Below are 17638 nucleotides of genomic sequence, written 5' to 3'. Positions count from 1 at the left end.
CCACCACTAAGATTAATGCTAAATGAAAGAAAAAGCTTCAGTATCGGGTGAGTCACAAGACCCTACCACCTCCCCATCATAGGCAAAAAAAACTTTCATAAACAAGCATTATTCCAAAATGATGTAAAAAAAAAAAAAAGTCAGTTAAAATACTTCTACTGACTGCAAATGCAAATCACAGAGTGGGTCAACAATTGTTTCGTGACTTTTGTTGCCACTGCCTCAGGAACGCAATAACCTGATACAGAAACCAGCTATTGAGCAGTAAACTCTCTGCTTCTCTGTGGTCCTACTGAGGCTTTCTCTTTCATTTAGCATTAATCTTAGTGATGTTTTGTTTTGATTTTTTGTGCAGTGTTTTTCTCTTATTTCTCTGACATTATTGCCTCCACACCTCGGTATTTAGTATTTTTGTGATATTCAGAACCTTTACAGATACATATTTTGTTTTTCTGCTTTAGGTGATTTATAAGAAAACCCAGATACCTTGCCCGCTTCCTCTTCTAGACCAGCATTTTGCAAATCTGACAAACAGCACAGTTTATGTTTCTCCCCTGATGATTCACAATGAATCTCTGAGCCCAGAAGTGAATTTCATGATGGACAACGCATATAAACAAACTACAGGACTGGACGATGCGCAGGTCAAAGATCATAGCAGCAGTGTTGAATTTGAATCTACCAGCGATGACAAATGCCAACCAAAGTACTTTACGTTCAACTCCAAGGTAAATTGGATATCCCAGTTTTTGTAATAAATCACTAAATATATGGGGTCTGATTCTCTAAAGGACGGTGATCTCGGCGGCCGCCTAAGAAGCGGCAGCTGAACGCGTGTCAGTCAAGCATTGCCATCCTTTAGATAATTGCATCATTTTTTTTCCAACAGACATCTTAAATGTAGGCCAGTATTTAAGGTATCTGTCTCAAGCCTACAGAGATGCATAGGGATGCTTACAGATGCCCAAAGCCGCTTAAGCGCTCGCATGAGAGCCTAACTTTTATTGTGCCTAGAGCTGGCCTATTTATTGGGTGCCTCCAAAATAGGTGCCCAAATAGGTGCCGCTCAGCGTGATTCACTAAACAGCACCCAATTTTACTTGAATCGCGCTGAACGGTGCCTATATTGGCGCCTAATTTTTGGGCGCTTCTTATAAAATTTGCCCTTAAGTGATTTACCAAGGGTCACAGGGAGCAGCACCGGGATTTGATCTCACTACCTCTGAGGGCAGAGGCAGCAGCTCAATCAGTGATATACCACATTTTGAGTTAGAGTATCCCTACAGTACCATACATATGTAGGCTATCCCAATTTCAATAGGATCACCAGACCTCACCTTTACCTGTTTATTCCTTATACACACCTATTATTTAATTTAATTTTTTTATATTTAGGGTGTTTACATACATACCTCAGATATTGTGTACTACTTCCATATTTTAGCGAGAATTTTTGGGGTTTCACATGTTAATATCCCCATTGGCACATTGCATTAGCATGTGAGCCCTTAGGGCCAGATTCTCATTGTGCCGCTGAAAGTTAGGCAGTGATAGGTATCCTACCGCGGCCTAGCTTAATTTACTTTAATAGGTGATATATGACATGGTAATTGGCCACATCAATTAAAAGGTGATTATCAGAAAAACAATAGCTGCCACTAAGCAGCCTCCCTGAACGGCAGCTATCTCCCTGGCCGCTAGCAACACATAGTGACATCGAAGCCCGGAAGGGGGTATGGTTAGGGGCAGCACCGGACTTCACCATCACTATGTGCTGCTGCCTGTGATTCTGCCATGACCCTAGGCACCGAGAACATAGGCCTGTGAAACCCTGGCCTACATTTCCGGCACCTAGGGTCCCATCAGGCCGCGATTCTGGAAGCAGCCCCTGTCAGTGATTGACACGTGCCAGAAGCCCATTTGTAAGCGTCTGCCGCAGCAGGTGCCGCTTCCAGAATCAGCCCCTCACTGCCACCTATTTTCTAGATGGTAAGGGCTCCTGTGCTAACCACATGCTAATCAATTAGCATGTGGCAATGTTGCTGTGCTAACCAATTAGTGCTGGTCACACCTACTCTCTGCCCTCAATCCCACCCTCAGTGCTAAAAAATATTTTATATTTTTTAGTATGTGGGTAGCATGTGCTGAACACAAAGTATCACGGAATATCTGAGCACACCTGCAGTAGTGCCTTTTACCATGTGGTAAGCACCATTAGTGCTTACTGCAGCTTAGTAAAAGAGCCCCTGAGTTTCTTTATACAATTTCAGCCTAACCTATTTTAATATCAATGAGATGTTCTGCATTCAAGTGTTTGCAACACAGCTTGTTAACATTTATTCATCTTTAGTTCACATTAAGGGTCTGTTTCTGGAAACGCCTGCCTTGGTGGGTGCCTGCAAAACAGGCACCTACCTTGTCTCAATCACCGGTAGGCACCATTTCCAGAATCACATCTATTTTCTTCTACAGGCCTACATTTAAGGCATCTGAATCTTGCCTACGAGAAGCACCTAGGCACACCTATAGACGTCTAAGGCCACTTCCGGCATAAACTACGCCAACGCCAGTCTTAGGCATCTGTAGGCATGCCTAGATGTCTCCATACGCACACGAACAACACCTATATTGTAGGCGTCCTTTGCCCCATTGATTTTTTTTTAAACATGCGGCCCAAATAGTCCATTAGACAGCAAAAGGACGCCTACCACCGCCTACAATTGGGATGCCATTTTTAAAATCAGGCCTTAAGTGCACATTAACATGAACTATCACACTAAAGTGTATTGAGCAGTAATCCACATTATGGTTCAGTAATGCACATTGATATGTTTAATGCCCATCAATCCTTGCATTAGCAATAATGCCCTTCATTAAATAGACCCTAAACATCTCAGTCTATGTCATCTCACATCCTACTCTGGTGCCTAGCCATTCTTAATTTGTGATCTATTCTTCCTCTTTCAGACAGCTTATGCAATTCCCATCCTAGTATTTGCATTTGTGTGTCACCCCGAGGTCCTTCCAATCTACAGTGAGCTCAAAAGGTAATGCCGAGTGTGCTGAGCTTTCATTTATGACTTTGCTAATGCTTTTCCTCCAGTCATTCATTTGTTATCTACCTCAAGTATCCTTAAAATATCAGATAAATGAGACAAAAACATCCAACATTTCATAAATAAGACTTTCATCTAAAAGTTTCAAACTGAATTTTAATGTGTAAGACATTTGTGTGATCATTCTTTGGCACTATGAATGCCAACTGGGGCAGCTCAGTCTACATGTTCCACTCTAAAAGGCATTAAGTTTGAAATGATGCCTATAGGTGTGTAGTATTGTGGGTTGCAGTTCTGGTCCCTGGCTAAGATCAAAGGAAAAGTATGAGCTATAAGCTGGTAATATTTGTCTAGTTCACTTTCGGTTTAGCGCATTCAGTAGCTGTCAAACTCGAGTTACAAGAGCACACGCTCTGTTCTTTTAAGTTTTCCATTATCAAGGACATTGTTTGAGAAGATAAACTACTTGCAGGCAATAATCAGTTGACAATCTTCAATTTCTTTCACATTAATGTCATTCAGACTCCTGAAGCAGGCCATAGGGCCGAAACACATACATGTCAAGTCTAAACAGATACAATAAACAAATTGAGCACCTAAGGTTGCCTTCACTGTTTTTCTTGCTGTTCTACCTTGAGAAGGTAGTTTCTCCTGTTTTTTCACGGTAATAGTTGTCTAGTGGCATTTGGAAGGAAATTTTTTTTACTGTATTCAGTAATTATATTATTCTCTAACTTTATTGTTTGGTTTTAATGGGGTTTTAATTGTATTATATAACACACTCTTTTGGTGATTTGCTTGAATGAGTTCAAAAAAGTGTGACATAAAGTTTGACAACTAAATAAACAATTTAGTGTGTGATCTCTGCCCCACGCCCCATTAGGAAATGGACTCTGACCCATTTGGAAGATAACATCACCATAATAATATAGAAAGGAATAGGCAATATTGCTTATCATATCCTGAGTACAGTGGCGTACCAAGGGGGGGGGGGGGCGGATGGGTGTACGGCCGGCCGGGTCTGGAACCTCCCGTGCTGCTCTAAACGGCACCTCAGCATGGCTGCTGTACTTATTCCAGAGCAGAGTTGGCAGCCGCGCTGAAGTGCAGGAAGGTCCCGCGATGACTGCGTCTTCCGCCTCTGCTCCGGAAGAGGTAAGTGACGGCCCAACCCCCTCCAACATCACTTACCTCTTCTGGAGCAGAGGCAGCAGAATAAGTCATCGCGGGACCTTGCTGATTTGGATGGAGAGAGAAAGGAGCATAGCAGGGTGGTGGAAGGAGAAAAAGGGGGTCAGGGTGGTATGGAAGGGTGGTGAAGGGAGAGAAAGGGGGGTCAGGGTGGTATGGAAGCATGGTGGAGGGAGATAAAGGGGGCAGATGCTGATGGAATTGGTGTGCAGGGAAAGGGGAAAGAGAAATAAGGGGGAAGGATACTGGATGGAATTGGGTTAGAGGGAAAGAAAGGGGGCAGATGCTGATGGAAGTGGGGGAAAGGGAGAGGAGAGAGTAAAATGCCAGACCATGGGATGTGGGAGAGGGAAGGAGAAGAGAAAGATGCCAAACCATTGGAGGAAGGAAGGGAAGAAAATAGATGCCAGACCAATGGGGGTGAAGGAAGAAATGGAAGGGGAGGCATAAAGTTTCTGGAAGGGGAATAGGAGAGAAGATGCCATATAGAAGGGGCAGAGAGAGGGTAGACAGTGGATGAAAGGAAGAAAGTGAGAAGTAGATGAGGAAAGCAGAAACCAGAGAAGGCAAGGTATAAAAAAATTCTATTTTTTTATTTTTTTTGCTTTAGGGGAGATGCATCGCTGTTTCTGTGGTGTTGCATTGTATGCAGAGTCCAGCTTCTTGGTGCTTCAGTTTAACCTTTGTCTACGTATTTTTATTCTATCTCCCCATTTACAAAACTGTAGAGCATTTTTTAGCATTGGCATCTGAGCTGTTACTACCGTGGCTATAAACCACACTACAGTTTTGTAAAAGGGGGAGGGGTTAATTTGTGATTATATACTAGGCAAAGGTGTTTTCTGTGTTCTGTGTGTTCAAAAAGACATGGTTTTCTGTTAGAATTGACTGTGTAGGATTGATCTATACTAGTCTGGCTTGTTTAGTTTTACAATGGGTGCATTGATGTACTGCTCACTGCAGTATGTAAGATGCTGCCTTTTCCTAGGTACACTCTTGTGTGACATGTGGATTGTTACTAAAAATCATGTTTTTCATACAGATGGGGGGTGTCAAAAAATTATGGGCCCTGGGTGTCACATTTGCTAGGTGGTACGCCACTGCCTGAGTATTCTCTGCCATAATGATTCTGTCAAGAACTTGCACTAGAGGCATAGGGCTTCTTGATGAGGTTCACAGTTGTTCTATCTTCTTGTTTTCTGTAATTTAAAAGCTTCTCCCTCTATAGATGCATAACTCTCTGTTTCAGTTCTGTAGATAGCATTTTACCCTAGCTGATCTTTCTGCCAGACTAGTTTGGGACCCAACAAGTATGGCTTAGATCTTTTTAATTTACTATTATTATTTTAGAAAATCTGAGGAATTATAGTTCATAATTCATCTGTGACTTGAGAAATAATATACTTCCGGTTCTTTCCCTACAGCCGATCAAGGAGAAAGATGCAGAATGTTGCGAACATGTCCATCGGTGCAATGCTTGTCATGTACCTACTTTCTGGTCTCTTTGGCTATCTTACTTTCTATGGTAAGTTAACTGGCTCCAATACTAATCAGTATATAAGGGTGTGATATATCATACAGACCTGTGTAGAATTACAGAATAAAGCAGCAAAAACAAAGGGCTCCTTTTCCGAAGCCTTGGTAGCGGTTTAATGCGTGTAATAGCGCACGCTAAACCACCAGACGCGCTAGCTGCTATCGCCTCCTCTTGAGCAGGTGGTAGTTTTTCGGCTAGCGCAGGGGTTAGGGTGTGATTAAACTTTGCACGCGTTAAAGTCGCTACCGCGGCTTCGTAAAAGGAGCCCAAAATGTTAAGCTGAAAAAGAATATTTACTTCTGATGCATTGACTATTAGAAGCAGCCACAACACTTTGAATGAACCAAGATAAAGATCAAGTCAAGCAGAAGTGTGGTGTGAGACACCGGATAAGAGCTTTCCCAGTTTCTGAGGCTATTCCTACCTCATGCTGCTATATTTCAAAATGGATAAATAATTATAAAAATTTATGAAAGTAATGCTGGTTGGTTACACTTTAAAGTGGGTTTTCAGTATTGTGTTGTAAGATGATTATACCACTGTCCTTGCCATGATTGGAGTGATTCTACTCTATTTAATACAAATGCCATTATAGAATTTACACTTAGGGCCTATTTCTATCAACAGTGCCTAATAGCATCTAATGGCACTTAACTCCTAGGTGCTGCTTGGCACAGTTGTCAATCAACCACTAGGAGCCATTTACAGAATCATGCCTACTTAAGTTAGGTCTGAATGTTAGGCACCGGTATATGAGGCCAGGGTTTTTCTGACCTAATTTACCAGTGTCTAACAATGCCTAAGTCATACTACACCTATTCTCTACCTCCAAACCACACCTACATTTGAGGTAAGTATCATTAGGTGCTAGTAGATGCTGCATTGAATTCCATACGCAACCTTCACTTAAAGTTAAATTAATGTTTTTTAATTGACTTTAAAATGTGTTTTCAATTAAAATGCCAGTCAATTAACAAATTCGGAGTCATGTGTAGAATTCAGCTAGGCGCTGCTAAGCACTACTGATGTAAATGCCTAGCGGTGCCTAACCTAAGTGTCGTTTATAGAATTTCTACCTTAATGTATGTCATCCCAGCACCTACATTTTGGTAACCTTTTGAGAATTTACTCCCAAGTGGGTAATTTTATAAATCTTTTCTGTATGTAAAACATTAAGAGGTTCATAATCGAAACAGAAATACGTCTAAAATCCCGCCTAAATCGGCATTTGGACGATCAAAAAACGGGTCGTCCAAGTGCCGATAATCGAAACGGGTTTTAGACATATCTAAAAGCAGCTTAGGCCTTTTCATTGCCGCTGTGCACCCAAAATGAAAAGGGGCGTTTTTGAAAGAGTTAGGCTAGGAGGTAGGCGGGATGTGGGCCGACCAGACTTAGTCGTCCTGCAACAATAATCAAAAGTTTAACGAGACTGCCCTAGACGGAACTTATACATTGTAACTTAGGCGATCTAAAAACAGGTCTAAGTGCACAGAAGGTATCCAAAGTGACCGGATAACCACTGCAAAGTACAGACCCCCCACACACTCCCCCAATGATCACTGCCCCCCCCCCCAACACACACACATTGCCATAAAAATCGGAATAAAAACATACATACCTGCATCCAGAACATCAGCACCTGGCATAGGAAAGCCTAGTAGTCTGGGGGGTGGGTTAGTGAACCATAGAGAGGAAGGCCCAGGTTCATAAGCCACTCTAACTACTGCATTCATAGTGAAAATTGTGCACCCACCAAAACTCCCGAAAAGCCTACTATAGGTACCACCTGAAGCCATAAGGGCTATTGGGGTGGTACAGGTGGGTATAGTAGGTTTTGGGGGTGTTTTGGGGAGCTCACCATGACCTGCAAGAGAGTTGTGATGAGATGTTTATGTGGCACCCTTTTTGTGAAGTTCATAGCATTGCCCTGTATGTGTCCCATCACTCTGTTGCCATATCTGGGTAGCCAGTCCATCACTTTGCTGACCCCTCCCATGTCCACAAGGTCTTTTTCTAGGCGTTTTGGCCTTGGATGATTTTTTTGGACAAGAATGGGGTATAAAAATAGATGACTGAGCGATCTGGATGATCAAACAGTTGGACGTTGAAGTAGACGATTCTTAGGGAAAAAAATATTTTAGACGTATTTTTCAGGAATGGACTTTGGACGACTAGCACCTTAGGCCCAAAACGGACTTACACATTTTTTTAATTATTATTATTATTATGCCTTCCACGGGCCTTTTCTGCAAAGCCACAGCAGCGGTTCTTCTGCAACAAATGCACCAAAGCCCATTCAATTCCTATGCACTTCGGTGCATTTGCCGTAGGAGAATTACAGCTTTGTAGAGGGGGCTCTAATATATGTATGGAAAGGTACTCTTAAATTTGGTCACACCTATGAGTATGAACAGTGCAAAGCCAATTTGTACTACTTATACAATAGAGACTAAATTCTACAAATGGCACCAATCTAAAAACAAAACAAAACATGTTAAGTGCTATTCTGTATGAAATGTACAAGGTGCTGGAATCTTCATTAAAAAATTATACAAAATTGTAATCCTTAAAAAATGGCTCTCATTTACATGGAATACAGACCCAACACGGTCTGTGTATCAGAGAAACACTCCTTCCTCAGGGGTCCTATTGGGAAATGGAGAGAAGGTTTTTAAGATATGGTGGGAACTGCACCTAATCTAGGTATGAGGATTTACACCAACTAAGTCCTGGGGTAAATCCTCTTGCCTAAATTAGGCAGAGAACTAGGGTTACCAGAAGTCTGGATTTTCCCGGATATGTCCTCTTTTTAGAGGACTGTTTTGACATCCAGATGGGTTTTCAAAACCCGGCAGTTTGGGTTTTGAAAACCAACGGAAGCTCGGGGCCATGCCTGGAGGGCTTCTGTGCATGCATGATGTGATGTGGTGATGTCACATGCATGCGCCCCATGTCTTTGTGTCCCACCGGGACAGATAGGGAAAATGCTTGAGTACCTGACAAAGGCTCCCTTTTATCAAGCCGCATTAGGGCTTTTTATCTCCAGCCACTGTAGTAAAAGTTCCGTTGCTCATAGGAATTCTATGAGCAGCGGAGCTTTTACCGCAGTGACCAGTGATTTAAAAAAACCCTAATGCGGCTTGATAAAAGGGGGGCCATAGTCTAGTAAACAGGAGCCACTGACTGCTAAAAATAAAACTGAAATGAAAATAAAAGAAATCCATAAGAAACAATATTTGGGGAAAATTGCCCAAACAAAATGAAACGTGACCAGTGTTCACACTGATTTTTCCACATATGAGCTGAGTAGCCAAAGATGGCTAGGGTCACATAGCACAAGTGACACTATTGCACAATAACAGTGGTTCCCTCCCTGATTGCATCCCCAGACCCAGCTGACCCATGGAAAGGAGGATTTGATCAAATGCTAGGCACTGCCACTCAATAAGTCTGGAATCCAAGGTTTTATTTTTGTGAGGGTCTTTTCTGAAGTATTACATGACATTTTTAAAAAATACAAGAAAAATCACTTTTTGTTTTTTTATTTTTAGAGGTGGTAGCTAATTCTGAAGCATGGTCCTGTTTTCAAAATACAGTGGAACCTTGGTTTGTGAGCATAATTTGTTCCAGAAGCATGCTCGTAAACCAAAATGCTCATATATCAAAGCGAGTTTCCCCATAGAAAGTAAGAGAAACTCGCTTGATTCGTTCCACAGACCCTCCCCCCCTCCCCCCTCATGAGGCCACTGGCGCTGCTCGCTTCCACCCCATTCCAACCCATCACATCCCAAAAAGAACCCCCACCCCTGAGGTCATTAGCGTGCTTCCACCCCACCCCTGAGAACTGGCATCGTCCCCCCCCCCACCCGCGAGCCCCCACCCCCCGAGAACCGGCATTGCCCACCCAAATCCAAACCCTTACCGTGATCTGGCACCGGCACGCAACATCAACCCACAGGCTGTGCCGGTGCCGGAAGATCCTGCCTCTTGCCGCTGATCTCTGCTGGGCTGGGCCTTGAGCATCTGTGCATGTTCAAGACCTTCTGGATCCCTCTTTCTCCAAGATTCTCAGGGAGAGCGGGAGCCAGAAGGCCTTGAGCATGCGCAGATGCTCAAGGCCCAGCAGAGATCAGTGGCAAGAGGTAGGATCTTCCAGCACTGGCACATCTTGTGGGTTGGTGCTGCGTGCTGGTGCCAGATTGCGGTAAGGGTTTGGGCGGGCAGGAGATGCCGGTTGTTAGGGGGGGAGCTCACAGGTGGGGGGGTTGATTCCAGTTGTCGGGGGTGGGGGCTCGCAAATCAAGTTGGGGGGTTGGGGCTCGGGGGGGGGGGCGATGCCAGTTCTCGGGGGTGGGGTGGAAGCATGTCAGTGGCCTCGGAGTTGGGGTTCTTTTTGGGATGGGATGGGATGGGGTGGAAGCGAGCAGCGCCGGTGACCTCATGAGGGGGAGGGTCTGTGGAACGAATCAAGTGAGTTTCTCTTACTTACAGTTTGCGAGGCATAATTTGCTTGAGTGTTTTGCTCATCTTGCAAAACACTCGCAAACCAAGGTTTGACTGTCATTGTTTTAGGCAATGACAAATCTTTTGAAACAGGATAGCAATTTGGGCATTTTACTTATTTTATAACATCAACAAATTGAAAAGTTTGTGTCCCTCTCCACAGCAGATCTTCACCCACACTGTCTGCTCAGCTGCTGGGGGCTTATATGGAATGTGGTATGTTCATAGTTCCAACTGTGGACATCATTCTTCTGTAAATCCATCCTCCTACCCCAGCCTTCCCCTGCCTCTTTCATTACATTAACCATTTCATGATCTAACACTCCTGTATGGCGTAGATACACCACAGCAGCAGATAACGTAATAATAGTATAATAACTTTATTTTTATATACTGCAATACCACAAACAGTTCAGAGAGGTTTACAGAGGAAGAGACTGTATACAGACGGCAATAGTACAAAAAACTTTCAAAATTACATTAGCATGTTAAGATTAACATGCTAATTTATCTGGAAGTATTTTAAAGTTGCATGAAGGCAGAGATGGGGGTCAGAGAAATTTATCAAAGAGTTAGGTTTTAATTGACGTCCTAAAAGTTTGATAGGAAAGTGCGTTTGAAATAAAAGTTGGTATTGTAAATTAACACAGAATATAAAGAGATTAAAGGAAATAAGAGGGTTTCCCTGGATCCCTCAAACACAGATACAGTAGGATTCCAGTTATCAGGACTAACCTTGGCATAGAGCGAATCCAGTTAATGAAAAATCCGGATGATGATTAGACATTCCATTTTGAAACGAGCACACACTTTGAGCATTACATGTTGAACATTATTTTTTTGGTTTTAATTATAAATGGGGAAAAAACAGAGATTATGATTTTTAAAAAAAATTTAAATAAAGAACGGAAGCATTCCGGATAATTGAGCATCCGGATAATCAGAGTTCAGATAATCAGCATCCTTCTGTATTATGCTATATTGAGCTCATTTACAGCTTTTTCTTTTAACTCGCATATATTGTAAACCTCCTCAAATTTCCCAAGGGAGAAGGTATAAAAATGTGAATAAATAAATCATATTTGAATTACTTTCTGTTTTGCAGGAGAAGTTGAAGACGAGCTGCTTCACACTTTTACAAAAGTGTATAAATTTGACACCCTTCTCTTGAGTGTCCGTTTAGCAGTGCTCATGGCCGTTACCTTGACTGTACCTATTGTTCTGTTCCCTGTAAGTACATAAAATTTTTATCTATAGGGCTAATTTAGAGCTAAGAATGCCCTGTTTATTGTTTATTGGAATACAGTGTTCCCCCGGTCGTTCACAGTCGGCGGTTCACGGTCCCGGTCATTCGCGGTATTTTCTGACTGCGAACCGCTGAAAAGGAGAGAGCAGCCGGAGTGCCGCGAGTGCAGGAAATCACTTGCAGTACGCTCCGACCGCCTCTTCCTGCACTAAGTCGGGCCTTATCCAATCAGGAACTGCTTTGACACGAAGCTCCTGATTGGATAAGGTTCGACTTAGTGCAGGAAGAGGCGGTCGGAGCGTATCACGAGTGATTTCCTGCACTCGCAGTGCTCCGGCTGCTCTCCTGCTGCCCTTTACCACTGCCCTCTTCAGGCTCCCCCCATGAAAAACCGTATTCGCGGTTTTTCGAGATTCACAGGGGTTCCTGGAATGGAACCCCCACAAATCTCAGGGGAGTACTGTATTTTCAAAAATGGAAGCAGTTTTCAAAACCTATAAAACAATGTAGTAAAAACAGAACTAACAAAGATAGAAAGTCTGAACACTATCAGACTGTCAGGTCTACCCAATCTGACCCTGCACTCCTGTTTTCACAGAAGAAAAAAAAAAAAAAAGGAAGATGCTTTTCAATGTTGGTTTAGGGTTGAAAGCTAGCAGGAATAGTCTTCCATATGGTTAAGGCATGGTAAAAAACAAACAAACAGCAGAATGGCAAGTGGTGTCAGAATGGCAAGTGGTGGCCAGAATATATGTGTAAGCAATGTTAATTGTAATGCTAGACACAAGCATATGGATTCTCTTTGATCATAAAATGAAAAATTAGGTCTCTGATAGGTATAATCAGATTGTAGTCCATATTCACAAGAACATGTACTATATCAGTGTCTTGCAAACTATTTTCAGCCGTGGCACACTGTACAGGTACCGGTACTATTTAACTTATTTATAAATGATCTGGAAATTGGGACGACGAGTGAGGTGACTAAATCTGCAGATGACACTAAACTGTTCAAGTTGTTAAAAACTCATGCGGATTGTGAAAAATTGCAAGCAAATCTTAGGAAATCGGAAGACTGGGAGTCAAAGTGGCAGATGAAATGTAATGTGGACAAATGCAAAGTGATGCACATTGGGAAGAATAACTCAAATCACAGTTACCGGATGCTAGGGCCCACCTTGGGGGTTAGCACCTAAGAAAAGGATCTGGGTGTCATCGTAGACAATGCGATGAAACCTTCCACCCAATGTGCTGCAGCAGCCAAAAAAGCAAACAGGATGCTAGGAATTATTTAAAAGGGAATGGTTAACAAGACTAAGAATGTTATCACTCCATGGTGTGATCTCATTTAGAGTATTGCTTTCAGTTCTGGTCTCCTTATCTCAAGAAAGATATAGTGGCACTAGAAAAGGTTCATAGAAGAGCAGCCAAGATGATAAAGGGGATGTAACTCCTCTCCTATGAGGAAAGACTAAAAAGGTTAGGGCTCTTCAGCTTGGAAAAGAGACAGCTGTTCAATTTCCCTTCTGTAAAAGGTTGTAAAAGCAAGAAATTCCTAAATCATTCTTTAGCATCTCAGGCAGCTTCTCATGAAAAAGAATTTTGATCATTGTTACTTACAGACATTTTAGAAAACAGTCAAATGCCTAACTAGCTGACTCATTCAAATATATGATTATGTTGAATATTTATAATCTTTTGTAAACCGCATAGAACTTTTTGGTAATGCGGTCTATAAGTATAATATTATGTTATGTTATGTTATGTTATGTTATTTTAAAGTCTACAAAATCCTGAGTGGAGTAGAATGGGTACAAGTGAATCGATTTTTCACTCTGTCAAAAATTACAAAGACTAGGGGACACTCGATGAACCAATAGGAAGATTTTTTTTTTCACTCAGAGAATAGTTAAGCTCTGGAACACATTGCCAAAGGTTGTGGTAAGAGCGGATAGCATAGCTGGTTTTAAGAAAGGTTTGGACAATTTCCTGGAGGAAAATTCTATAGTCTGTTATTGAGAAAGACATGGGGGAAGCCAATGCTTGCCCTGGATCAGTAGCATGGAATGTGCTACTCCTTGGGTTTTGTACAGGTACTAGGGACCTGGATAAGCCACCGTGAGAATGGGCTACTGGGCTTGATGGACCATTGGTCCGACCCAGTGAGGCTATTCCTTTGTTCTCTGCATTTCTTTGCATTGAATTTTAGTTGCCAGAAATTAGACCATTCCTCTAACTTTTGCAGATCCTTTTTCATTTTTTCCACTCCCTCCTTGGTGTCTACTCTGTTACAAATCTTGGTATCATCTGCAAAAAGGCTAACCTTTCCTTCTAACTCTTCAGCACTGTCACTTACATACATGTTGAACAGGATCGGCCCCAGCAACGAACCTTGAGGGTCTCCACTACTAACCTCCCTCTGAGTGAATTCCATTAACCACCACCCTCTGGCACCTGTCAATCAACCTTTTTCTAATCCAGTTTACCACCTTGGGTCCTAACTTCAGCCCATCAAGTTTGTTCAAAAGCCTCGTATGAGGAACCATGTCAAAGGCTTTGCTGAAATCTAAGTAAATTACATCTAGATTATGCCCTTGATCCAATTTTCTGGTCACCCAATCAAAAAATTCATTCAGGTTCATTTGGCACAATTTACCTTTAGTAAAACCCTCTTGCCTTGGATCCTGTAACTCATTAGATTCTAGGAATTTCACTTCTTTCAGCAATGCTTCCATTATTTTCTAATAACTGAAGTGAGGCTTACCGGCTTGTAGTTTCCTGCTTCATCTCTGTGACCACTTTTGTGAATAGGAACCACATTCACTCTTCTCTAATCCCCAGGAACTACTCCCGTCTCCACAGATTTGTTGAACAAGTCTTTAATAGGTCCTAACAGAACCTCTCTGAGCTCCCTTAGTATCCTGGGATGGATCCTGTCGATCTTCAATTTTTCAAGTTGTTGATAAACACTTTCCTCTGTGAACGGTGCAGAATCTACTTAATTTTCATGTGTAACTTTGCCAGAAAATCTCAGTCCTTCTTCAGGATTTTCTTCTGTGAACACAGAATAGAAGAATTTGTTTAGCATGTGTGCTTTTTCCTCATCACTCTCCACATATCAGTTCATAGCATCTTTTAGTTTTGCAATTCCATTTTTCATCTTCCTCCTTTCACTAATATATCTTTAAAAAAATGTGTCTCCCTTTTTTACCTTTTTAGCCATTTGCTCTTCCGCTTGTGCTTTCACCAGACGTATCTCTCTTTTGGCTTCTTTCAGTTTCACCTTTTTGTACTCCTCTTCTTGGGTTTTTTTTTATATTTTAGGAACATCAACTCTTTTGCCTTTATTTTCTCTGTCACCAGTTTGGAGAACCAGATCGGTTTCCTTTTTCTCTTGGCTTTATTTCTTTTTTTCACATAAAGGTCAGTAGCCATTTTTATTTGCGCCTTTCAGCTTAGACCACTGTTTATCCACTTCTCTTATGTTCTCCCATCCACACAGCTCTTTTTTCAGGTACTTTCCCATTTTACTAAAGTCCATACGTTTGAAATCTAGGACTTTGAGTTGTGTGGCTGTTCTCTAGTTTTAGTTATTATATCAAACCAAATCATTTGATGATCAGGCATTAGTTTGAACATTAGAGATACTCTCCCCATTTGTGAGGACTAGTCCAATTTTGCTTTTTCACCATTTGTCTGAGCAGAGTATCTTGAAAGGCATCCACAATCACCCTACTTTTTTCCAATTCCACAGATGGAACTTTCTAGTCCACATCCAGCAGATTGTACCCAACAGCAGCATATCCTCTTTCTTTCCAAGTTTTTGGATATCTGTAATCAGATCTTTATCAATTTACTGTGATTGAGTCAGAGATCTGTAGACTATACCCACATAGATAAAAGTTCCATCTTTTCTTCAGAATGATCACTATCACTTCTTCCTCTCCCTAGGTCCCTTGCATTTCAGTCACTTGGATATTGATCTTTACATAGAGAGCTACTCCTCCACCTTTTTGACCATCTCTATCCATCCTAAAAAGATTATATCTCAGTATGTTTGCATCCCATCCATGGGATTCACTGAACCATGTCTCTGTGATAACAACAATATCCAGGTCTGCCTCTAACATCAGGGCTTGCAGATCATGAACTTTGTTGCTTAGACTGCAAGCGTTTGTGGTCATTGCTTTCCAGATATTTTTCAGTGGTAATCTCCTTTTATGTATAGTTTTTTTGTTTCGTTTCACTTCCTGTTGCATTGCTAAGAAGTGAGTTGTTAAAATTATTTATGCTGCAATCTTTACTACCATTACATCTTGTCTTTTTTGCTGGGGGTGGCCTCTATAATTGTCCTTCATACATAAGCCACCCTCACCTTCTAATTTGAACGCCTAGAAACATAGAGGGGCATAATCAAAAATTATGTCTAAGACCATTTGGGGAATAAGTTGCAAACTTCACAAAAAGGATGCCACATAAACATCTCACCACAACTCCCTTATAGGTCATGGTGAGCCCCCCCCCCCCCAAACCTACTAGACCCACCTGTCTACCACCCCAATAGCCCTTATGGCTGCAGGTGCCACCTATATGGCAGTACAATAGAGTTTGGGGGGATTTTGGTAGGTGAACATGTTTTACCATGAATGCAGTAGTTAGAGTGGCTTATAGGCCTGGGACCTCCTCTCTATGGTTCACTAACCCACCCCCCAGACTACTTAAGCCAGTGATTCCCAACCCTGTCCTGGAGGAACACCAGGCCAATCGGGTTTTCAGGCTAGCCCTAATGAATATGCATGAGAGAGATTTGCATATGATGGAAGTGATAGGCATGCAAATTTGCTTCATGCATATTCATTAGGGCTAGCCTGAAAACCCAATTGGCCTGGTGTTCCTCCAGGACAGGGTTGGGAATCACTGACTTAAGCCACCTCTGTGTAGCTCTACTAGGCTTTCCTATGCCAGGTGCTGATGTTCTGGAGGCAGTTATGTATGTTTTTATTCTAATTTTTATGGCAGTGGGGGAGGGGGGTAATGATCACTGGGGGAGTGTGTGGGGGTCTGTACTTTGTGTCTGCAGTGGTTATCCGGTCACTTTGGATACCTTCTGGGCACTTAGACCTGTTTTTAGATTGTCTAAGTCACTACGTATAAGTCCCGTCTAGGCAGTCTTGTTAAACTTTCGGTTATACTTGCAGGACAACTAAATCTAGGTCATCCCACATCCCGCCCTCACCACTTCTATTAAAACGCCCCTTTCAACTCTGGGCATACAGTGGCACTGAAAAGGCCTAAGCTGTTTTTACATATGTCTAAAACCCATTTCGATTATCAAGTTTTCAAGTTTTTTTAGGATTTTTTATATCGCCTATCAAGGTTATCTAAGCGGTTTTACAGTCAGGTACTCAAGCATTTTCCCTATCTGTCCCGGTGGGCTCACAATCTATCTAACGTACCTGGGGCTATTATCAGCTCTTGGACAACCTGTCTTTAAGGTTGTCCAAGTGCCGATTTGGGTGGGATTTTAAACGTATTTCTGTTATGAGCCCCATATTATTTAAATTTCTCAGCAAGGACTCTTTTTCCAGCTGTAGTATGATGTGGTCCATCAGTACAATATAGTAGTAGTTTCTTGTACTTCCATGTATTTCCCCATCCTCCTATGTACCTAAAGCCTTCTTGATAACACCAGGCTTTGAGCCACCTATTGAAGTCCTCGGTGTTTTTAACTCTCTTTTCCCTTTCCATATGTAGGCAGTACTTCTGAGAAAGCTACTGTCTTTGCAAAAGGTTTTAAGCCCTGGCAGTTGTAACCAGGAAGGGGCCCTATGTGTCCTAATAGGTGGCCCAAAAGTCCTTGAACATGAGATCAGTCCCTGTTTTCACTGCTCAGAATCTGTGTACTTTTCAACCTTGTTGTTTTGTGGAAAATTTAAAAACATGGTCTTAGCTGCAGCTCATTCTATTCCTCACCTCTTGCACCCCTACTTCAGACCAGTCAGCTATCTCCAGGTCCACACCTTCCAGTTGCTATTCCTGCCACTCCTGAGGTCCTCCCCACCTCATTGCTGCTACTCTCTCCTTTCTCTTCCCCAACCCCCA

General features: G+C 42.2%; 1 protein-coding gene across 4 annotated transcripts in view; it reads left to right on the top strand.

The window, feature by feature from the left end:
- The window catches only part of SLC38A4 (solute carrier family 38 member 4), a 207504-nt gene that overhangs the window by 168871 nt on the left and 20995 nt on the right, over positions 1-17638 (top strand). For all 4 annotated transcript variants that reach the window (XM_033957520.1, XM_033957518.1, XM_033957519.1 and 1 more), the window contains exons 10-13: positions 462-728; positions 2968-3047; positions 5672-5772; positions 11396-11520. In XM_033957520.1, the coding sequence (XP_033813411.1) occupies positions 462-728; positions 2968-3047; positions 5672-5772; positions 11396-11520 (573 nt within the window). The remainder of the gene's footprint in view (positions 1-461; positions 729-2967; positions 3048-5671; positions 5773-11395; positions 11521-17638) is intronic.

The sequence above is a fragment of the Geotrypetes seraphini genome, chromosome 9 (assembly GCF_902459505.1).
Source record: "Geotrypetes seraphini chromosome 9, aGeoSer1.1, whole genome shotgun sequence".
In the NCBI taxonomy this organism is placed as follows: Eukaryota; Metazoa; Chordata; class Amphibia; order Gymnophiona; family Dermophiidae; genus Geotrypetes; species Geotrypetes seraphini.
This window is presented reverse-complemented; position numbering and strand designations above follow the sequence as displayed.